General features: G+C 38.2%; 1 protein-coding gene across 5 annotated transcripts in view; it reads right to left on the bottom strand.

Moving 5' to 3' along the window:
• VPS54 (VPS54 subunit of GARP complex) overlaps positions 1-24125 on the bottom strand; it is a 111567-nt gene that overhangs the window by 65965 nt on the left and 21477 nt on the right. For all 5 annotated transcript variants that reach the window (XR_007130241.1, XM_047746466.1, XM_047746464.1 and 2 more), the window contains 2 exons: positions 2614-2692; positions 135-169 (listed from right to left, as the gene is read on the bottom strand). Coding sequence is in view for 4 of the 5 variants with exons in the window: in XM_047746466.1 (XP_047602422.1) it covers positions 135-169; positions 2614-2692 (114 nt within the window). In the remaining variant the exon portion in view is untranslated. The remainder of the gene's footprint in view (positions 1-134; positions 170-2613; positions 2693-24125) is intronic.

Below are 24125 nucleotides of genomic sequence, written 5' to 3'. Positions count from 1 at the left end.
AGTCCCAGAACAGGCAAAGTGGTTAAGATGTAAAAAACCCAAATGAAAGCTTCTGATAAGGTAAAATTAACAATATTAGAGATAATAAAAAATTAAAGATATTAAAAATTTTTCTCATTTATAAGCTTTGTTACCTTAGGTACTTGCTCCAGATCTGTCCTGGATTTATCTATGAAAAAAAGGAAAAGAGAAAATACGATTTTTTAAACTTGTTTTCATTTTATTCTATAAAATATATATGTATATATATATTTTTAAGATTTTATTTATTTATTTGTCAGAGAGAGAGGAGCGAGAGTGAGCACAGGCAGTCAGAGTGGTAGGTAGAGGCAGAGGGTGAGGGAGAAGCAGGCTCCCTGCCAAGCAAGGAGCCCGATGTGGGACTCGATCCCAGGACGCTGGGATCACGACCTGAGCTGAAGGCAGCTGCTTAACCAACTGAGCCACCCAGGCGTCCCTATAAAATATATTTTGACCAGATTCTGTACTATATCACAATTAAGTAAAGACTTAAATTCCCTCAACAGACATCAAGCACTTCCTATATGCCTAGCAGTAAATAAAGCACTGAAAAAATTCTATGTTTCAAATACTTTTAATCAATTGTATGAGAGCAAGAAAGCTAAATATATTTCAAGTCTTTCTTAAATGGACACAGAAATCTTGGTGCTATCTTATTAAGTTTGGTGAAATTAAGTTTGGCATATAGTTTTTAAAAATGAATTAAATTCTGGGACACCTGGGTGGCTCAGTCGGTTAAGCGTCTGCCTTCGGCTCAGGTCATGATCCCACAGTCCTGGGATCCAGCCCAGCACTTCTCCCTCTGCCTGCTGCTCCCCCCACTTACGCTCTCTCTCTGTCAAAGAAATAAAAACTTAAAAAAAAAAAAAAAAAAAAGAATTGCATTCTAATATAGGAATAGTGCTTTTATTGTCCAAAATACTCACCATCCCAACCAGAATTTCTTATGAAAAAAGATTTTAATAACATATTAAGATATTAATACCCTATTAATTTTCTTCTTAGACATCTTAGTTTGTATCTACAAACCTGCAAATGAACCTACTTTACCTTCATCTCCCCAACTAAATCTCAGAGAATGTACCCTCCTTTCCAAATCTAACCTTCCTGGGTCAGACTCTATACCCTCCAGCCTCCTCTTTGAGCATGCCTCGTCAAATACCCTGCCTCTTTCCATATCTTCAACCTCTTCCCTTCTAATAGTTCTTTCTCTCTGCATATATACATGCTCCGTATATATGCTTCGTTCTCTCTCATTAAAACAAACAAACAAAAAAAAACAAAAAAAAAGATAAAGTTAAAACCCAGCCTGGACCAGGCTGACACAAGGGAGGCCCTCCAGTACAAAATTTAAGGAAGCATTCACTCTCAGGTTTGCAAATACATCTTCTACCTCATCTAGTGTTGACCATGCAAAAATATTCTTATACTGTGTTCTCTCTAGTCAATACGCTATACCTCAAATCCTCAAGTCATATCCACACTGATAGTCTCCATTTCTTTCTCTTGTACTCACTCCTTAATATATAGTACTGTTTTCTATAACCACCACTTCTAAGTCTGAATGCCCTAGTAAGAGATCCTAAATTGTGAAATCCACAGAAACTTCTCAGTGTGCAAACTGATCATTACCATTACCAACAACTGCCTGACCACCAAAACTTGTGCTTCAATAACTCTCTCAAATGTTTAAATTCCTCTCCGTCTTCATTATAACTGTTATCGGGGCCACATGATTTCTCACTTGTATTACTGCAATAGCCTCCAACTGTCTCTTTGCCTCCCATTTATCAACATCCTTAAATTTATTTCCACAACTGTTTTCACAATGAAATGTATAATCATAAATCTGATGTCTGGTTAAAAATATTCTGAGGCTCTGGACTGCTTTTAGAAAAGAAAAATTCCTTAGTATGGCATAGAAGGCTCTTCATGATCTGACTCCTCTGCCTCCTTCAGCCTCTCCTCAGCCTCTCCTCCTTCAGCCTCACTTCTTACTCCCAGTAGAGCCAACATACTGAACTCTTATAGTTCTTTGAACATGCTCTGTTCTCTCTTGACTCTGTTGCTTTGCATCCACTGTTCCTTCTTCCTGGAAGGCCTTTCCCCACAGAAACCTCTTCAGCAGCTAGTTTAAAACACAGGCAATCATTAATTCTGTAAGTTTTCTAAGGCTTAGCAAATTAGGAGCTCTATACCAACCTACCATGCTGAAGTTACTGCTTGATATACAGTGCTGCAATTGTTGGCTTACTTATTTAACCCTACTGAGAAGACTATCAGCTTCTTGAAGACAAGTGCTCTTTGTTATTCAACTATTTTTAAGGAACAAGCAAAATACCAAGCACCCAGATGTTAAATAAGTATTTGTTGAAATGAAGGATAACACTAAAATGAGACCCATGGTTTTTCTCTTAGCAGCTTTTGGAAAAATTATGATAATAGGCTATAAAAATTCCACTAAAAATGAAATTATAGGTATAACAGCCATCAAGGTCCCCAAATTAAGATTTTGTTTGTTGATATTTATGCTATGCTACAATTATCACATATTTATCTTCATATTGTCTACAAATAGCACATATTCCATACCATGAGTATGTAAGAGAGTCCTGTCAAAGGTATCTTTAGGAGGACAAATATTCTTGCATCTCTCATGAATCTTCTCTCTCTATAAGACAAATAACAAATTCAATATTATGTAGCAATATGAATATTCAAAGCATCAAAATATTTCACAAAATATATCAAATTAGTTCTATAATTTTTAACATGAAATCACTAGCCTCTTCAACCTAAACATAAATAAGTATGCTTAATAAACCAATACAAGCTCTATGAACACCTATATGATTTTATACTCATTCCATTTTATATAATTACAGTAAAATCTCCATAAGTTGGAATGAAGTGGGAATGCGAATAAAAAAATCCTTATTTATATAACAGAAATCAATTGAAAATAATTTTTTAAAAGAAGAAAATGTGAAAACTTATACACCTAAGACAGAAAGACAAGTTATTAGCTGACAAAGTCAAGAAAGAAAGAAAGAAAGAGAAACCAACCCTACTCCGATTTCAGAGTAGATGGATCACTAACAACAATTCTATGTTTTCAGAGATACCATAAATAAGACACATGGGAAAATGGAGTATAGAAAGGGAAAAAAAAAAAACCACTGAACTAGTAGTGTTCAGAGTTTTGACAGCAATTGTGGCAGAAACCAAAGGACTGTCTTCCAACATGGCTGTACCATTTCACAGTCATACCCACAATGAATAAGAGTTCCTATCAGTCTATATTCTTGCCAGCATTTGGTGCTGTGTTTTGAATTTTTGCAATTCTGAGATACATAGCAGCATTCCATTGCTGTTTTAATTTGCAATTCCCTAATGACATAAAATGTTAAGCATCTTTTCATATGCTTATCTGCCATATGTATGTCTTCTTTCGTGAGATGCCTGTTCAGATCTTTTGTGCATTTTTTTTATTATGCCAAAATACATATAACATAAAACCTAACACTTACAACTACTAGTGATGTTGACTATCTTCCCATATACTTACTGGTCATTTGTACATCTTTGGAAAAATGTTCATTCAAGTCCTTTTCCCATTTTTTAGTTGTGTTGTTCTTATTGAGTTTTAAGCATTATTTGTGTATTTTGGATACCAATCCTTTATCATACATATGCTTTCCAAATATCTTCTCCCAGTGTCTAGCCTGTATAATTCTTCTAGTATTGTCTTTCACAGAGTGGAAGTTTTCAATTTTAACAAAGTCTAACTTGTCAATTTTTTGTTTCATGAATTGGGTTTTTGATGCTATAATCTAAAAAATCATCACCAAACTGAAAGTCGTGTATTTTCTCCTATGTGATCTCCCAGTTTTACCATTTTGCATTTTACACTTAGATCTACAATCCGTTTTGTGGTAATTTCTATGAAAGGTGTGGGCAGTCTGTGTCTAGATTTTTTCTTTCTTTTTTTGGCAGGTAGGTATCTCATTATTCCAGTACCATTTACTCAAAAGACTACTAAATTACTTCTGCACCTTTGTCAAAAACCAGCATGGGTCTATCTCTAAACTAATTTGTTGCTTTGATCCATATGCTGTTTATTCTTTCACCAATACCAAACTGTCTATATTACTATAACTTCACAGTAAGTCTTAAAAATCAATTAGTGTCAGTCCTGCAACTTTGTTCAATACTTTGTTGGCTATTCTATTTTCCCTTTCTATATAAACTTTGGAATCAGTTTGTTGATATCTACAAAACAAATTCTTGGAATTTTAACTGGGATTGCATTGAATCTATAGACCAAGCTGGGAAAAACAGACATATTGACAATACTGAGTCTTCTATCTACGTACATGGACTCTATTTAGATCTTCAGCAATTCATCAGTTTTGTAGTTATCTTCATAAAGATCTTGCACATATTTAGTTAGATTTATACCTAAGTATTTCATATTCTTTGGTGCTAATGTAAATGGTACGGAGTTAATTTCAAATTCTAACTGTACATCACTAGCATAGAAGAAAGCAATTCCCTTTTATAATAGTAATCTTGTATCCTGCAATCTTATTATAATTGCTTTTTAGTTCCAGGACTTTCTTTTTTTTTTTTTTTTTTAAAGATTTTGTTTATTTATTTGTCAGAGAGAGAGAGAGGGAGAGAGAGCGAGTACAGGCAGACAGAATGGCAGGCAGAGGCAGAGGGAGAAGCAGGCTCCCTGCCGAGCAAGGAGCCCGATGTGGGAATCGATCCCAGGACACTGGGATCATGACCTGAGCTGAAGGCAGCTGCTTAACCAACTGAGCCACCCAAGCGTCCCAAGGACTTTCTTTTCTGATTCTTTGGGATTTTCTACATAAACATCATGATTATCTATGAATACAGTTTTAGTTCTTCCTTCCTAGTGTATATTTTATTTCCTTTTCTTGTCTTGCAAAGTTAGGGCTTCCAGTGTGATGTACAAAAGGAGTGGTGAGTAGGGACATTTTTACCTTGTTCCTGATCTTAGTGGGAAAGCATCTATTTTCTCACAGTTGTAGGATTTCTGTAGATGTTCTTTATCAAGTTGAACTGTCCCTATATTTCGAGTTTGCTGAGAGTTTTTAACATGAATGAGTACTGAGTATTGTCAAAAATCTTCTATCTACTGATATGAACATATGATTTTTCTTCCTTAGCCTGTCAATGTATGGATTATACAAATTGCTTTTTAAATATTGGATCAGCCCTGCATATCTGGAATAAAGCCAACTTAGTTATGGTATAGAATTCTTTTCATACATTATTAAGTTTGACTTTCCAATACTTTGTTAAGGATTTTTGCATCCATGTTCTTGAGAAACAGCAGTCTTGTTTTCCTTTTTCATAATGTCTTTGTCTAATTTCAATATTAGGTTAATGCTACCTAAGAATAAGAAAGTATCCCCTTTGCTTCTATTTTCTGGAACAAATCATAAAGAACTGGTATAACTTCTTGCCTAAATGGTTGGCATAATTCACCAGTGAACCCACATGGCCTTGGTGTTTTCTATTTTGAAAGGTTATTATTGATTCAGTTTCTTTAATAAGTATAGCTTTATTCAGAGTGTCTATTTCTCATGTGCAAGGTTTGGAAGATTGTGTCTTCCAAGGAACTGATCTTTTTCATCTAGGTTACAGAATTTGTGTGCTTAGAGTTGTTCATAATATTCTTTTATTATCTTTTTAATGTTCACGAGATCATTAGTGCTGTGCCCTCTTTCATTTCTTTTTTCTTTTTAAGATTTCTTTATTTATTTTACAGACAGATCACAAGTAGACAAGAGAGGCAGGCAGAGAGAGAGGAGGAAGCAGGCTCCCTACCTAGCAGAGAGCCCGATGCCGGGCTCGATCCCACCACCCTGGGATCATGACCTGAGCTGAAGGCAGAGGCTTTCACCCACTGAGTCACCTAGGCGCTCCTCCCTCTTTCACTTCTAATACTAGTAATTTAGGCCTTCTTTTTTCCTTAACTGACCTTGCTAGACAGTTACCAATTTTATTGATCTTCTCAAAGGAGATCTCAATTTCACTGATTTCTGGTTTAATTTTTTTTATTTCTTTTCTTCTGATTTTTGTTTTGTTTTGTTTTGTATAGCTGACATATAATGTTACATTAGTTTCAGTACACAACATCAGTACACAACAGATTCACCTTCTCCTTATTTTGGATTTAGTTTGTTCTTCTGGTCTCCTGTGGCAAAACTTATTTAGATTTTTTTCTCTAACATACACATTCAATGCTGTTAAATTTCCCTCTGAGCAATACTTTGACTGACCCACACGTTCTGGTAAGTTTCTATCAACACTTCCTTAAGCTCACGGATTCTTTCCTCTGCCATTTCAAGTCTACTAATGAAGCCATCAAAAGTATTCTTCATTTGCCAGTATTTCTAGCATTTCCTTTGATTCTTATAGTTTCCATCTCTCTGCTTACATTATCCATCTATTCTTGCATGTTGACTACCTTTTCCACTGCAGTCCTTAGCATATTAACCATAGTCATTTTAAATTCCCAGTGTGATAATTCCGAAATTGTTGCCATCTGAGTCTCATTCTAGTACTTGCTTTCTTTAAACTGTGGGGTTTTTTCCCTTCTTGTTTTTAGTATTTATTGTAATTTTTCTTGCTGCAAGCCAGATATGAAGTACTGGATAAAAGGAACTGAGGTAAACAGGTATTTATTGTGAGGTTTTATGTTTATCTGGCTAGGAATTAGACTATATTTACTATTTGATGTAGCTGCAGGTGTTAGAGGCTAAAATTTCCTCTCATGTCCTTGTCTTTGTCTCCCTTCCTGTCTTTACAAATTTCTTAAATAAAGCTGAAGACATGCAATTCTTTCAGTTGTACTCCATTACTATACCAGTGCCCTATTGATATGATGGTAAAATGTGGGAGGAGGGGAAGCATTCCATAGACCTGCGGTTACATCATTGTCTTTTAGTGAGTTTGTGCCCCTGTGCTGTGACCTTCAAAAAGCTTCTGAATTGTTTGTTTTCAGTTTCTTCAGATTTTTTTCTTTCGAGAACTGGAGTAGACATTTTTCAAGTTCCGTACATGCTGAACCAGAAGTATTTTTAACTTTTTAAGAAATCACTAAACGGTTTTTACAAAAGGGTTGTACCACTTTAAATTCCCACCAACAGTATACGAGAGTTCTAGTTATTCCACCAGGGCTGTCAATAGGGTAAGGCAAGCAAGCAGCCTAGATACAATATTTAAGTACAATAGAAAAATCCAACAATAACTTCTGACTCCCCAAACACTACTCTTAGATTTTGGTGCTCTTCACATTTTACACCTCAGGCAATTCATGGCCTCATCCTAGTACTGGCCCTGTCCTTCACCTTCTTATAAACACATGAAAGAATATGTATGGACATGCTATTGTTTTTTTCCTTAAGTATTTGGTAGAAATCAATAGTAGGCCACGTGGACCTGAGTTTTCTTCTTTGAAAGCTACTTAACATCAATTTCTTTAATAACTACAAGGCTATTCAAGTTATCTATTTCTTCCTGAAAGAGATTTAGTAATTTGTATCTTCAAGGAATTCATCAGTTCACCTAACTTGCTGAATTTATTGGCATAAAGTTGTTGATAGTATTTCATTATTATTCTTTTTATTTCTGCAAAATCTGTAGTGATGTCATCACTTTCATTCTTGTTATTGGTGATTATTTCTTTTCCCTTTTCTTCCTGAATCAGTATTGCTAGAGATTGTCAATTCTATTGATCTTATCAAAGAATCAGGTTTAGGTTTCACCGATTTTTCTCTATTTCTCTATTTTCTATTTCACTGATTTTTAACTTTGATGTTTCTTTCTTCTGCTTATTTTGGTATATATGTTATTTTTGTAGCATTTTTAAAAGATTTTATTTATTTATTTGACAGAGATCACAAGTAGGCAGAGAGGCAGGCAGAGAAAGAAGAAGGGAAAAAGACTCCCTGCTGAGCAGAGAGCCTGATGCAGGGCTCAAAGCCAGGACCCTGGGATCATGATCTGAGCCGAAGGCAGAGGCTTTAACCCACTTAGCCACCCAGGCGCCCCATTTTGTAGCTTTTTAAGGTAAAAGTTGAGGTCACTGACTTGAGACTATTCTTCTTTTCTAATACATGTATTTACTGCTATAAATTATTCCTTAAGTACCGCTTGAGCAGCATGCCACAAATCCCAGTATGTCATGTTTTCATTTCCATTTAGTTCAAACGTGGGGGTTAGGAACACAAGTATGCAACAATCAAAAATCTAACAATAACTTCTGACTCCCCAAACACTTAACTACTAATACTCTACTGTGGATTGGAAGCCTTAACAGTAACATAAACAGTCAATTAACACATATTTTATATATTATACATATTATATACTATACTATATTCTTAAAGTAAGAGAAAACAAAATATATTTAAGGAAGCCAAATACATTTACAGTACTGTAACTATATTTACTGAAAAAAAACTGCATATAAGTAGATCTGTATGGTTCAAACCCATGTTGTTCAAGGGTAAATGGTTCTAATCTACTTTTTTTTTTTTTTTTTTGAGTAGGCTCCATGACCCTGAAAGACCTGAGCTGAGATTAAGAGTCAGACACTTAACTGACTGAACCATCCAGGTGCCTCCCTTTTGCTCTATGACCGGCATTTTATTTTTTTTTTTTTTAACATATAATGTATTATTTCTTTCAGGGGTACAGGTCTGTGATTCATCAGTCTTACAAAATTCACAGCACTCACCATAGCACATACCCTCCCCAATGTCCATCACCCAGCCCCCTCATCCCTCCCACCCTCCCTCCCCTCCAGCAACCTTCAGTTTGTTTCCTGAGATTAAGAGTCTCTTATGATTTGTCCCAAACTCTGGTTTTGTCTTCATTTTTCCCTCCCGTCCCCTATGAGCCCCGTCTTGTTTCTCAAATTCCTCATATCAGTGAGATCATATGATAATTGTCTTGCTCTAATAGACTTATTTAGCTTAGCATAATACCCTCTAGTTCCATCCACATCAATGCAAATGGTAAGATTTTGGTTTTTTTGTTTTTTTTTTTTTTAAAGATTTTATTTATTTGACAGAGAGAGATCACAAGTAGACGGAGAGGCAGGCAGAGAGAGAGAGAGAGAGGGAAGCAGGCTTCTTGCTGAGCAGAGAGCCCGATGCAGGACTCGATCCCAGGACCCTGAGATCATGACCTGAGCCGAAGGCAGCGGCTTAACCCACTGAGCCACCCAGGCGCCCCAAGATTTTGGTTTTCTTGATGGCTACACAGTATTCCATTATATATGTGTGTGTACATACATACATATATGTACACACACCCACAGACACCACTTCTTCATCCATTCATCTGTTGATGGACATCTAAGCTCTTTCCATAGTATGGCTATTGTGAACATTGCTGCTATAAACATTCGGGTACATGTGCCCCTTCGGATCACTACATTTGTATCTTTAGGGTAAATACCCAGTAGTGTGATTGCTGGGTCATAGGGTAGCTCTATTTTGAACTTTTTGAGGAACCTCCATGCTGTTTTCCAGAGTGGCTGCACCAGCTTTCATTCCTACCAACAGTTAAGAGGGTTCCCCTTCCTCCACATCCTCGACAACACCTGTCGTTTTCTGACTGGTTAATGTTAACCACTCTGACCAGTGTGAGGTAGTACCTCACTGTGGTTTTGATTTGTATTTCCCTGATGCCAAGTGATGTTGAGCACTTTTTCATGTGTCTGTTGGCCATCTGGATGCCTTTTTTGCAGAAATGCCTGCTCATGTCTTCTGCCTATTTCTTTTTCTTTTTTTTAAGATTGTACTTATTTATTTATTCTTCAGAGAGAGAGAGAGAGAGAGGGAGCACAAGCAGGCAGAGGCAGAGAGAGAAGCAGGCTTCCCACTGAGCACGGAGCCCAATGTGGGACTCGATCCCAGGACCCTGGGATTATGACCTGAGCCGAAGAGAGCAGCTTAACCAACTGAGCCACCCAGGTGTCCCTCTTTTGCCAATTTCTTGACTGGATTATTTGTTCTTTGGGTACTGAGTTTGATAAATTCTTTATAGATTTTGGATACTAGCCTTTTATCTGATATGTCATTTGCAAATATCTTCTCCCATTCTATCGGTTTTTAGTTCTGTTGACTATTTCCTTTGTTGTGCAAGAGCTTTTGATCTTGATGAAGTCCCAATAGTTCATTTTTGCCCTTGCTTTCCTTGCCTTTGGTGATGTTTCTGGAAGTTGCTGCAGCTGAGGTCAAAGAGGTTGCTGCCTATGTCCTCCTCAAGGATTTTGATGGATTCCTGTCTCACACTGTGGTCTTTCATCCATTTTGAGTCTATTATTGTGTGTGGTGTAAGAAGGCGGTCCAGTTTCCATTCTTCTGCATGTGGCTGTCCAATTTTCCCAACACCATTTGTTGAAGAGACTGTCTTTTTTCCACTGGACATTCATTCCACTTTGTCAAAGATTAGTTGACCATAGAGTTGAGGGTCCATTTCTGGGCTCTCTATTCTGTTCCATCGATCTATGTGTCTGTTTTTGTGCCAGGACCATACTGTCTTGATGATTACAGCTTTCTAAAAGAGCTTAAGTCTGGAATTGTGATGCTGCCAACTTTAGTTTTATTTTCCAACACTCCTCTGGCTATTCAGTGGCTTTTCTACTTCCATATAAATTTTAGGATTATTTGTTCCAGTTCTCTGAAAAAGGTTGACAATATTTCAACAGGGATTGCATTAAATGTGTAGATTGCTGTAGGTGGCATAGATATTTTCATAATATTTGTTCTTCAATCCATGAGCATGGAACATTTTTCCATTTCTTTGTGTCTTCTTCAATTTCTTTTGGAGTATTCTATATTTTCTGGGTGCAGAGTCTTTCTTTGATTAGATTTATTCCAAGGTATTATACATTTTGGGGAGCATTGTAAATGGGATGGACTCCTCAATTCCTCTCTCTTCTGTCTTGTTGGTCATGTATAGACTTAACTGATTCCTGTGCATTGATTTTATATCCTGATACTTTACTGAATTCCTGTATGAGTTCTAGCAATTCTGGGATGGAGTATTTCGGGTTTTCCGCATAAAGTATCATATCATCTGCAAAGAGTGAGAGTTTGACTTCTTCTTTGCTGATTTGGATGTCTTTTACTTCTTTTCCTTGTCTGATTGCTGAAACTAAGACTTCTAGTACTATGTTAAACAGCAGTGGTAATAGTGGACATCCCTGCCGCGTTCCTGACCTTAAGGGAAAAGTTCTCAGTTTTTCCCCACTGAGAATGATATGCGCTATGGGTTTTTCCATACATGGCTTTGATGATATTGAGGTATGTACTCTCTATGCCTATACTGTGAAGAATTTTGATCAAGAAAGGATACTGTACTTTCTCAAATGCTTTTTTTGCATCTATTGAGTATCATATGGTTCTTGTTCTTTATTAATGTATTGTATCACACTGATTGATTTGCGGATGCTGAACCAACCTTGCAGCCCAGGAATAAATCCCACTTGGTTGTGGTGAATAATCCTTGTAATGTACTGCTAGATACTATTAGCTAGTATTTTGGTGAGAATTTTTACACCCATGTTCATTAGGCATATTAGTCTGTAATTCTCCCTTTTGAAGGGGTCTTTGCCTGGTTTTGGGATCAAGGTAATGCTGGATTCATAAAATGAGTTTGGAAGTTTTTCTTCCATTTCTATTTTTTGGAACAGTTTCAGGAGGACAGGTATTAATTCTTCTTTAAATGTTTGGTAGGGGTGCCTGGGTGGCTCAGTGGGTTAAGCCGCTGCCTTCAGCTCAGGTCATGATCTCAGGGTCCTGGGATCGAGCCCCGCATCGGGCTCTCTGCTCAGCAGGGAGCCTGCTTCCTCCTCTCTCTCTGCCTGCTTCTCTGCCTGCTTGTGATCTCTGTCAAATAAATAAATAAAATCTTTAAAAATAAATAAATAAATAAAATAAAAAATAAATGTTTGGTAGAATTCCCCTGGGAAGCTGTCTGGCCCTGGGCTCTTGTTTGCTGGGAGATTTTTGATTACTGCTTCAATCTCCCTACTGGTTATGGGTCTGCTCGGGTTTTCTATTTTTTCCTGGTTCAGTTTTGGTAGTTAACACATCTCTAGGAATGCACCCATTTCTTCCAGACTGTCTAATTTACTGGTGTATAGTTGTTCATAATATGGTCTTATAATTGTTTGTATTTCTTTGGTGTTGGTTGTGATCTCTCCTCTTTCATTCATGATTTTATTAATTTGGGTCCTTTCTCTTTTCTTTTTGATAAGTCTGGCCAGGGGTTTATCAATCTTATTAGTACTTTCAAAGAACCAACTCCTAGTTTAGTTGATCTGTTCTACTGTTCTTTTGGTTTCTATTTCATTGATTTCTACTGTGATCTTTATCATTCCTCTTCTCCTCCTGGGTTTAGGCTTTATTTGCTGTTCTTTCTCCCGCTCCTTTAAGTGTAGGGTTAGGTTGTGTACTTGAGACTTTTCTTGTTTCTTGAGAAAGGCTTATATCACTATTTATTTTCCTCTCAGGACTGCCTTTGCTGTGTCCCACAGATTTTGAACAGTTGTGTTTTCATTTTCATTTGTTTCCATGAATTTTTAAAATTCTTCTTTAATTTCCTAGTTGACCCATTCATTCTTTAGTAGGATGCTCTTTAGCCTCCATGTATTTGAGTTCTTTCCAACTTTCCTCTTGTGACTGAGTTCCAGTTTCAAAGCACTGCAGTCCGAAAATATGTAGGGAATGATTCCAATCTTTTGGTACTGACTGAGACCTGATTTGTGATCCAGGATGTGATCTATTCTGGAAAATGTTCCATGTGCACTAGAGAAAAATGTGTATTATGTTGTTTTGGGATGGACTGTTCTGACTATATCTGTGTGGGCCATCTGGTCCGGTGTGTCATTTAAAGCCTTTATTTCCTTGTTGATCTTTTGCTTAGATGATCCATCCATTTCAGGGGGGGGGGTATTAAAGTCCCCTACTATTATTGTATTGTTGATGTGTTTCTTTGATTTTGTTATTAATTGGTTTATATAATTGGCTGCTCCCATGTTAGGGGCATAGATACTTAAAATTGTTAGATCTTCTTGTTGGACAGACCCTTTCAGTTTGATCTAGTGTCCTTCCTCATATCTTATTATAGTCTTTGGCTTAAAATCTAATTTATCTGATATAAGGACTGCCACCCCAGCTTCCTTTTGATGTCCATTAGTATCATAAATTGTTTTCCACCCCCTCACTTTAAATCTGGAGGTGTCTTTGTGTCTAAAATGAGTTTCTTACAGACAGCACATTGATGGGTCTTGGTTTTTTGTTTTTTTTTTTAATCTATTCTGATACCCTGTGTCTTTTGATTGGGGTATTTAGTGCATTTCTATTCAGGGAAATTACTGAAAGATATGAATTAAGTGCCACTGTATTGTCTGTAAGGTGACTGTTACTGTATATTGTCTCTGTTCCTTTCTGGTCTATGTTACTTTTGGGCTCTCTCTTTGCTTAGGGGACCTTTTTCAATATTTCCTGTAGGGCTGGTTTGGTGTTTGCAAATTCTTTAGTTTTTCTTTGTCCTGGAAGCTTTTTATTTCTCCTTCTATTTTCAATGACAACCTAGCTGGATATAGTATTCTTGGCTGCATATTTTTCTCTTTTAGTGCTCTGAATATGTCATGCCAGTCCTTTGTGGCCTGCCAGGTCTCTGTGGATAGGTCTGCTGTCAATCTTGTCCCAAGCTGCTTTCAGGATTTTCTCTTTGTCACTGAGACTTGTAAGTTTTACTATTAGATGATGGGGTGTGGACCTATTTTTATTAATTTTGAGGGGATTTTTCTGTGCCTCCTGGATTTTGATGCTTCTTCCCTTTTCCATATTAGGGAAATACTCTACTATAATTTGCTCCAATATAACTTCTGCCCCCATCTCTCTCTTCTTCTTCTGGGATCCCAATTATTTTAATATTGTTCCATCTTATGGTATTGCTTATCTCTCAAATTCTCCCCACTGATCCAGTAGTTGTTTATCTCTCTTTTCCTCAGCTTCCTTATTCTCCATCATTTGGTCTTCTATATCATTAATCCTCTTATGTCTCATCTATCCTAGCAGTAAGAGACTCCATTTTTTATTGCACCTCATTAATAGTTTTTTTTAATTTCAACTTGGTAAGATTTTAGTTCTTTTATTTCTCCATTAAGGGATTCCCTAGCATCTTCTATGCTTTTTTGAAGCCCAGCTAGTATCTTTATAATCATTATTCTGAACTCTAGTTTCAACATCTTACTATTGTCCATACTGATTGGGTCCCGAGCAGTTGGTATTGCCTCTTCTTTTTTTGAGGTGAGTTTGTCCACCTTGTCATTTTGTCTAGAGAAGAACAGATGAATGAGAGAACAAAATACTAAAAGGGTAACAACGACCCCAGAAAAATATACACAAAACAAATCAGAAGGGACCCAAAAACAGGGGGTGAAAAAAGGGGGAAAAAATATGATTAGTCTGGAATAGAACAGGGCTTCACACTTGATTCAGGGCATATTTTGGTCTGTTAGAAGAAATGGCCTCCCAAATTTTGAAGAAAGAAAAACGTGTGTGTGTGTGTGTGTGTGTGTGTGTGTGTACATATAAATGGGTAAATACAATGAAGGGATGGCTGTAAAGATGAAAATTAAAAAGATTTTTAAAAAGGAATTCATAAGATAAGAAGCTGGTTGAAAAAAGAAAAAAATTGTTTAAAAAAAGGAGAAAATGTGATCAGGCTGGAGACTAGAACAAAACCAAACACTAGATTTAGGGTATATTTTGGTTTGTTAGAAGAAACCGTATGTCAAAATTTTAAAGAAAGAAGAACTTATACGTATACAAAAAATAACAAATACAATGAAGGGACAGAATATGACTATAAAAGTGAAAATCAGCTGGGAGGAGTCAAGATGGTGAAGTAGCAGGCTGAGACTACTTCAGGTAGCAGGAGATCAGCTAGATAGCTTATCTAAAGATTGCAAACACCTACAAATCCAACGGGAGATCGAAGAGAAGAACAGCAACTTTAGAAACAGAAAATCAACCACTTTCTGAAAGGTAGGACTGGCGGAGAAGTGAATCCAAAGCAATGGGAAGATAGACCGCGGCGGGAGGGGCCGGCTCCCGGCAAGCGGCGGAGCACAAAATCGGAACTTTTAAAAGTCTGTTCCACTGAGGGACATCGCTCCAGAGGCTTAACCCGGGTGAAGCCCACACAGGGTCAGCGTGTCCTCAGGACCCGCAGGGTCACAGAAGGATCAGGGGTGTCTGAGTGTCGCAGAGCTTACAGGTATTAGAACGGGGAAGACAGCTACAGAGACAGAGCCGAGGAGTAAGCGCTAAGCCCGGGGTTACCTTGAACCGGTTGCAGGCTCTGTCAGCTCAGAGCGCGGCCGGAGGCCAGGGTGACGGGAGTAATTGGGCGCTGTTCTCTGAGGGTGCACTGAGGAGTGGGGCCCCGGGCTCTCGGCTCCTCCAGGCCAGAGACCGGGAGGCCGCCATCTTCATTCCCGCCCTCCGGAACTCTACGGAAAGTGCTCAGGGAACAAAAGTTCCCGAAAGCAAACTCGAGCGGATTACTCAGACCGGCCCCTGGTAAGGGCGGTGCAACTCCGCCTGGGGCAAAGACGCTTGAAAATCACTACAACAGGCCCCTCCCCCAGAAAAGCAACAAGAAACCCAGCCAGGACAAAGTTCACCTACCAAGGAGTACAGTTTCAATACCAAGGAGAGCATCGGAATTCCAGAGAAGGAGAAAGCAAAGCACGGAACTCATGGCTTTCTCCCGATGATTCTTTAGCCTTGCAGTTAATTTAATTTTTTTTTCTTTTTCAATTTTTTTCTTCTTCTGCTAAATTTTTTTAACTTTTACCCTTTTCTTTTTTAACGTTTTTTAATTAGTTTATCTAATATATATATTTTTTCCTTTTTATATTTTTTCTTTATTGGTTTTCTTTTTTTAATTGTTTCTTTTTTTTTTTTTTTCCCTTTCTGAACCTCCTTTTATCCCCTTTCTCCCCCCTCATGATTTGGGATCACTTCTGATTTGGCTAAAGCATATTTTCCTGGGGTTGTTGCCACCCTTTTAGTATTTTACTTGCTCCTTCATATACTCTTATCTGGACAAAATGACAAGGCGGAAAAATTCACCACAAAAAAAAAAAGAACAAGAGGCAGTACCAAAGGCTAGGGACCTAATCAATACAGACATTGGTAATATGTCAGATCTAGAGTTCAGAATGACGATTCTCAAGGTTCTAGCCGGGCTCGAAAAAGGCATGGAAGATATTAGAGAAACCCTCTCGGGAGATATAAAAGCCCTTTCTGGAGAAATAAAAGAACTAAAATCTAACCAAGTTGAAATCAAAAAAGCTATTAATGAGGTGCAATCAAAAATGGAGGCTCTCACTGCTAGGATAAATGAGGCAGAAGAAAGAATTAGCGATATAGAAGACCAAATGACAGAGAATAAGGAAGCTGAGCAAAAGATGGACAAACAGCTACCGGACCATAAGGGGAGAATTCGAGAAATAAGTGACACCATAAGACGAAACAACATTAGAATAATTGGGATTCCAGAAAAGAGGAAACAGAGAGGGGAGCACAAGGTATATTGGAGAAAATTATTGGAGAGAATTTCCCCAATATGGCAAAGGGAACAAACAAGCATCAAAATCCAGGAGGTTCAGAGAACCCCCCCCTCAAAATCAATAAGAATAGGTCCACACCCCATCACCTAATAGTAAAATTGACAAGTCTTAGTGACAAAGAGAAGATGCTGAAAGCAGCCCGGGAAAAGAAGTCTGTAACGTACAATGGTAAAATATTAGATTGGCAGCAGACTTATCCACAGAGACCTGGCAGGTCAGAAAGAGCTGGCATGATATATTCAGAGCACTAAACGAGAAAATCATGCAGCCAAGAATACTATATCCAGTTAGGCTATCATTGAAAATAGAAGGAGAGATTAAAGGCTTCCAGGACAAACAAAAACTGAAAGAATTTGCAAATACCAAACCAGCTCTACAGGAAATATTGAAAGGGGTCCTCTAAGCAAAGAGAACCCTAAAAGTAGTAGATCAGAAAGAAACAGAGACAATATACAATAACAGTCACCTTACAGGCAATATAATGGCACTAAATTCATATCTCTCAATACTTACCCTGTATGTTAATGGGCTAAATGCCCCAATCAAAAGACACAGGGTATCAGAATGGATAAAAAAACAAAACCCATCTATATGTTGCCTACAAGAAACTCATCTTAAACCCGAAGACACCTCCAGATTTAAAGTGAGGGGGTGGAAAAGAATTTACCATGCTAATGGACATCAGAAGAAAGCAGGAGTGGCAATCCTTATATCAGATCAATTAGATTTTAAGCCAAAGACTATAATAAGAGATGAGGAAGGACACTATATCATACTCAAAGGAACTATCCAACAAGAAGATCTAACAATTTTTTTTAAAAGATTTTATTTATTTATTTGACAGAGAGAGATCACAAGTAGACAGAGAGGCAGGCAGAGAGAGAGAGAGAGAGGGAAGCAGGCTCCCTGCTGAGCAGAGAGCCCGATGCGGGACTCGATCCCAGGACCCTGAGATCATAACCTGAGCCGAAGGCAGCGGCTTAACCCACTGAGCCACCCAGGCGCCCGAAGATCTAACAATTTTAAATATCTATGCCCCTAACGTGGGAGCAGCCAACTATATAAACCAATTAATGACAAAATCAAAGAAACACATTGACAATAATACAAGAATAGTAGGGGACTTTAACACTCCCCTCATGAAATGGACAGATCATCCAAGCAAAAGATCAACAAGGAAATCAAGGCCTTAAATGACACACTGGACCAGATGGACATCACAGATATATTCAGAACATTTCATCCCAAAGCAAAAGAATACACATTCTTCTCTAGTGCACATGGAACATTCTCCAGAATAGATCACATTCTTGGTCCTAAATCAGGTCTCAAACGTTATCAAAAGATTGGAATCATTCCCTGCATATTCTCAGACCACAATGCTCTGAAGCTAGAACTCAATCACAAGAGGAAATTTGGAAAGAACCCAAATACATGGAGACTAAACAGCATCCTTCTAAAGAATGAATGGGTCAACCAGGAAATTAAAGAAGAATTGAAAAAATTCATGGAAACAAATGATAATGAAAACACAACGGTTCAAAATCTGTGGGACACAACAAAGGCAGTCCTGAGAGGAAAATATATAGCGGTACAAGCCTTTCTCAAGAAACAAGAAAGGTCTCAGGTACACAACCTAACCCTACACCTAAAGGAGCTGGAGAAAGAGCAAGAAAGAAACCCTAAACCCAGCAGGAGAAGAGAAATCATAAATATCAGGGCAGAAATCAATGAAATAGAAACCAAAAAAAAAATAGAACAAATCAACGAAACTAGGAGCTGGTTCTTTGAAAGAATTAATAAGATTGATAAACACCTGGCCAGACTTATCAAAAAGAAAACAGAAAGGACCCAAATAAATAAAATCATGAATGAAAGAGGAGAGATCACAACTAACACCAAAGAAATACAGACAATTATAAGAACATACTATGAGCAACTCTACGCCAACAAATTTGACAATCTGGAAGAAATGGATGCATTCCTAGAGACATATAAACTACCACAACTGAACCAGAAAGAAATAGAAAGCCTCAACAGACCCATAACCAGTAAGGAGATTGAAACAGTCATCAAAAACCTCCAAACAAACAAAAGCCCAGGGCCAGATGGCTTCCCAGGGGAATTCTACCAAACATTGAAAGAAGAACTAATTCCTATTCTCCTGAAACTGTTCCAAAAAATTGAAATGGAAGGAAAACTTCCAAACTCATTTTATGAGGCCAGCATCACCTTGATCCCAAAACCAGACAAGGATCCCATCAAAAAAGAGAACTACAGACCAATATCCTTGATGAACACAGATGCAAAAATTCTCGCCAAAATACTAGCCACTAGGCTTCAACAGTACATTAAAAGGATTATTCACCACGACCAAGTGGGATTTATTCCAGGGCTGCAAGGTTGGTTCAACATCCGCAAATCAATCAATGTGATACAACACTTTAATAAAAGAAAGAACAAGAACCATATGATACTCTCCATAGATGCTGAAAAAGCATTTGACAAAGTACAGCATCCCTTCCTGATCAAAACTCTTCAAAGTGTAGGGACAGAGGGCACATACCTCAATATTATCAAAGCCATCTATGAAAAACCCACCACAAATATCATTCTCAATGGAGAAAAACTGAAAGCTTTTCCGCTAAGGTCAGGAACACGGCAGGGATGTCCGTTATCACCACTGCTATTCAACATAGTACTAGAAATCCTAGCCTCAGCAATCAGACAACAAAAGGAAATTAAAGGCATCCAAATCGGCAAAGAAGAAGTCAAACTATCACTCTTCGCAGATGATATGATACTATATGTGGAAAACCCAAAAGACTCCACTCCAAAACTGCTAGAACGTGTACAGGAATTCAGTAGTGTCAGGATATAAAATCAATGCACAGAAATCAGCTGCATTTCTCTACACCAACAACAAGACAGAAGAAAGAGAAATTAAGGAGTCAATCCCACTTACAATTGCACCCAAATCTATAAGATACCTAGGAAGGAATAAACCTAACCAAAGCGGCAGAGAATCTGTACTCAGAAAACTATAAAGTACTCATGTAAGAAACTGAGGAAGACACAAAGAAATGGAAAAATGTTCCATGCTCCTGAATTGGAAGAATAAATATTGTGAAAATGTCTATGCTACCTAAAGCAATCTACACATTTAATGCAATTCCTATCAAAGTACCATCCACTTTTTTTCAAAGAAATGGAACAAATAATCCTAAAATTTATATGGAACCAGAAAAGACCTCGAATAGCCAAAGCAATATTGAAAAAGAAAGCCAAAGTTGGTGGCATCACAATTCCGGACTTCAAGCTCTATTACAAAGCTGTCATCATCAAGACAGTATGGTATTGGCACAAAAACAGACACATAGATCAATGGAACAGAATAGAGAGCCCAGAAATAGACCCTCAACTCTATGGTCAACTCATCTTCGACAAAGCAGGAAAGAATGTCCAATGGAAAAAAGACAGCCTCTTCAATAAATGGTGTTGGGAAAATTGGACAGCCACATGCAGAAAAATGAAATTGGATCATCTCCTTACACCACACACGAAAATAGACTCAAAATGGATGAAGGATCTCAATGTGAGAAAGGAATCCATCCAAATCCTTGAGGAGAACACAGGCAGCAACCTCTTCGACCTCAGCCGTAGCAACATCTTCCTAGGAACTTCGCCAAAGGCAAGGGAAGCAAGGGCAAAAACGAACTATTGGGATTTTATCAAGATCAAAAGCTTTTGCACAGCAAAGGAAACAGTTAATAAAACCAAAAGACAACTGACAGAATGGGAGAAGATATTTGCAAATGAAATATCAGATAAAAGGCTAGTGTCCAAAATCTATAAAGAACTTAGCAAACTCAACACCCAAGGAACAAATAATCCAATCAAGAAATGGGCAGAGGACATGAACAGACATTTCTGCAAAGACGACATCCAGATGGCCAACAGACACATGAAAAAGTGCTCCACATCACTTGGCATCAGGGAAATACAAATCAAAACCACAATGAGGTATCACCTCACACCAGTCAGAATGGCTAAAATGAACAAGTCAGGAAATGACAGATGCTGGCGAGGATGCGGAGAAAGGGGAACCCTCCTACACTGTTGGTGGGAATGCAAGCTGGTGCAACCACTCTGGAAAACAGCATGGAGGTTCCTCAAAATGTTGAAAATAGAACTACCCTATGACCCAGCAATTGCACTGCTGGGTATTTACCCTAAAGATATAAACGTAGTGATCCGAAGGGGCACGTGCACCCGAATGTTTATAGCAGCAATGTCTACAATAGCCAAACTTTGGAAAGAACCTAGATGTCCATCAACAGACGAATGGATAAAGAAGATGTGGTATATATACACAATGGAATACTATGCAGCCATCAAAAGAAATGAAATCTTGCCATTTGCGACGACGTGGATGGAACTAGAGGGTATCATGCTTAGCGAAATAAGTCAATCGGAGAAAGACAACTATCCCATGATCTCCCTGATATGAAGGAGAGGAGATGCAACATGGGGAATTAAGGGGGTAGGAGAAGAGTAAATGAAACAAGATGGGATTGGGAGGGAGACAAACCATAAGTGACTCTTAATCTCACAAAACAAACTGAGCGTTGATGGGGGGAGGGGGATGGGGGGAGCGTTGATTGGGGAGGGTATGTGCTATGGTGAGTGCTGTGAAGTGTGTAATCCTGGCGATTCACAGACCTGTACCCCTGGGGATAAAAATATATGTTTATAAAAAAATAAAAATAAAAAAATGAAAATCAAAAAGACTTTTAAAAAGGTATTGATAAGATGTTGGTTAAAATAAAAAAGAGGAAAAATCTAAAAAGAAAAAGAAAAAAGAAAACAAAATTTTAAAAATTTAACTTTGAAAGACTAAAGAATCATGAGAAAAAAGCCATTAATCCTATGTGCTGTATTCCCCTAGCGCTAGAGTTTTGCAGTTCTCATTGGTCAGTAAACTTGGTCTTGGCTGGATGTTCTTGCTGATCTTCTGGGGGAGGGGCCTATTGCAGTGATTCTCAAACTTCTTTGCTCCAGGCAAAATGGCACCACCCTTGCCAGGGGCCAGGCTAAGCAATCTGCTCAGCTTTGCTCTGGGTAGCTTTTGTTCCCTGAAAGCTTTCCGTAGAGCTTTGGAGGAAGAGAATGATATGGCAGCCTCTCAATCTCCAGTCTGGTGGAGCCAAGAGCTCGGGGGCCTCCCTCCTCAGTGAGCCCTCAGAAAAAAGCAGTCAATCACTCCTGTCACCCTGGTCTCCAGCCACACTCTGAGCTTGCCCAGCCTGTCACCAAGCATTTCTATCTCTGGCACACAGCCCAGTGTGGAGTCTCCAAACCCAGCAGATTCCTCCAGCATGCTCCTGCGCTGCCCCTCCCACTTGGGGGAGGGGGGAGTCTCCCCAGATCTGTCACTTGTGAGGTCCCTGCTCCAAGAATAATGGCCCAACATTGCCTCGGATCACAGTTTATGGCAACCCCAAGCTGAGAGCCCACTCCTGGGCTCCATCTTTGCAACCAGCTTCCCCATTCCAATATCTGGGAGATGTGCCACACTCAGGCACCCCCAGTCCTTCTGTGACCCCAAGAGTCCTGAGACCATACTGTCCCAGCAAGGATTCCACCCCTACTTATCCACTGGAGCAACGTCCCTCTGCAAAGCAGACTTCTAAAAGTTCTTATTTTGTGCTCCATTGCTCTCTCACTTGCCAGTAGCCGGCTGATGGAGGATCCATTCCCCACCATGGTCTATCTACCCATATATCACCTTGGATTCACTTCTCTGCACTCCTACCTTCCAGGAAGTGGTCGATTTTCTGTTCATAGAATTGCTATTCTTCTCTTCAATCTCCTGTTGAGTTTGTAGGTGTTCAGATGGTTTGATAACTAGCTAGCTGAATTCCTTGGGACGAGACAAAATTTAGGTCTCCTATTCCTCCACCATCTTGCTCCTCCCTTCCACATTTTATTTAGAAGTGTAAGCTTTGGTTTCCAAATATTTGTGGATTTCCTACACACTTTCTGTTAATAATTTCTACCCTCATTCGGTTGTGGTCAAAATATATACTTTGTATGATTTTGTATATACTTTGAAGCCTTTTAAATGTATTAACACTTGTTTTATGGCCCAGATTGTGGTCCATCTTGATAAATATTCCATGAACACTTCAGGAGAAAATGTATTCTTCTGTGTTGGGTGGAATGTTCTTTCAATGTGTTCTTTCAAGTTAAGTCAGGTTAACTGACAGTGGTGTGTTAAGTCTACCATATACTCACTGGTTTTCTATTTGCTTGTTCTATTATTTATTGAGAGAGAAGTATTAAAATCTCCAACCATAATTGTGAATTCACCTATTTTCCCAGAAAGTTCTCAGTTTTTGCTTCATGTATTTTGATGCTGTTTTTGCAAACATAAATGTTTAGAAATACAATATCTCCTTGATTAACTTAATACTTTTGTCATTACAAAATAACCTTCTTGGGGCGCCTGGGTGGCTCAGTGGGCCAAGCCTCTGCCTTCAGCTCAGATCATGGGTCCTGGGATCGAGCCCCACATTGGGCTCTCTGCTCAGCAGGGAGCCTGCTTCCCCCTCTGTCTCTGCCTGCCTCTCTGCCTATTTGTGATCTCTATTAAATAAATAAATAAATAATCTTTAAAAAAAAAAAAAACACCTTCTTCATCTCTAATAACAGTTTTTGCCTGAAATCTACTTTAGGTGATATTAATATAGTCATACAGCTCTCTTTTGTTGTTAGCCTGGTATATCTTTTTCTATCCTTTTAAGTGTTTTATGTCTCTGTATTCAAAGTGCATTTCTTATAGGTAACATACAGCTGGGTCTTGCTTTTTCATCCAATCTCACAATCTCTGCCTTGTAATTGGGATGCTTAAACATTTAGATTTAATGTACTGATAGGGTTAGGTATAAGTCTATCATTCTGATGTTTATTCTTTCAGACCCATCTAATCTTTCCCTCTTTTTTACCCTTTTTCTACCTTTGTGTAGAGTGAGAATTTTTTTTATTTCCTGTAATCTCTTCTATTGGCTTTTTAGCTATAATTCTTTGTTATTTTAGTGGTTGCTTTAGGGTTTATTGCTTGCTAGAAATATAAGCTTTGTAATGGAGGCAACTGGTATATTTTGTCCTCTGCTGTATCCCTAGTGTTTAGACAGTGCCTGGCACATGGAAGGCATTCGATACATATTTGATCAATAAATGGACAAATGGAAAACCTAAATTGTACGTTATGAGGAATAAAGATTAGAAACTAACAAAAAGAATAAAGATTAGAACTAGAAACTAAGGTTAGAATAAAGATTAGAAACTAACGAAAAGAAAGTATATTAAAGCTCATCTACTTAACAACATCCAGACA

The sequence above is a fragment of the Lutra lutra genome, chromosome 9 (genome assembly GCF_902655055.1).
Source record: "Lutra lutra chromosome 9, mLutLut1.2, whole genome shotgun sequence".
In the NCBI taxonomy this organism is placed as follows: Eukaryota; Metazoa; Chordata; class Mammalia; order Carnivora; family Mustelidae; genus Lutra; species Lutra lutra.
Note: the sequence above shows the minus strand (reverse complement) of the source record. Positions and strands in the feature narration are given on the sequence as shown.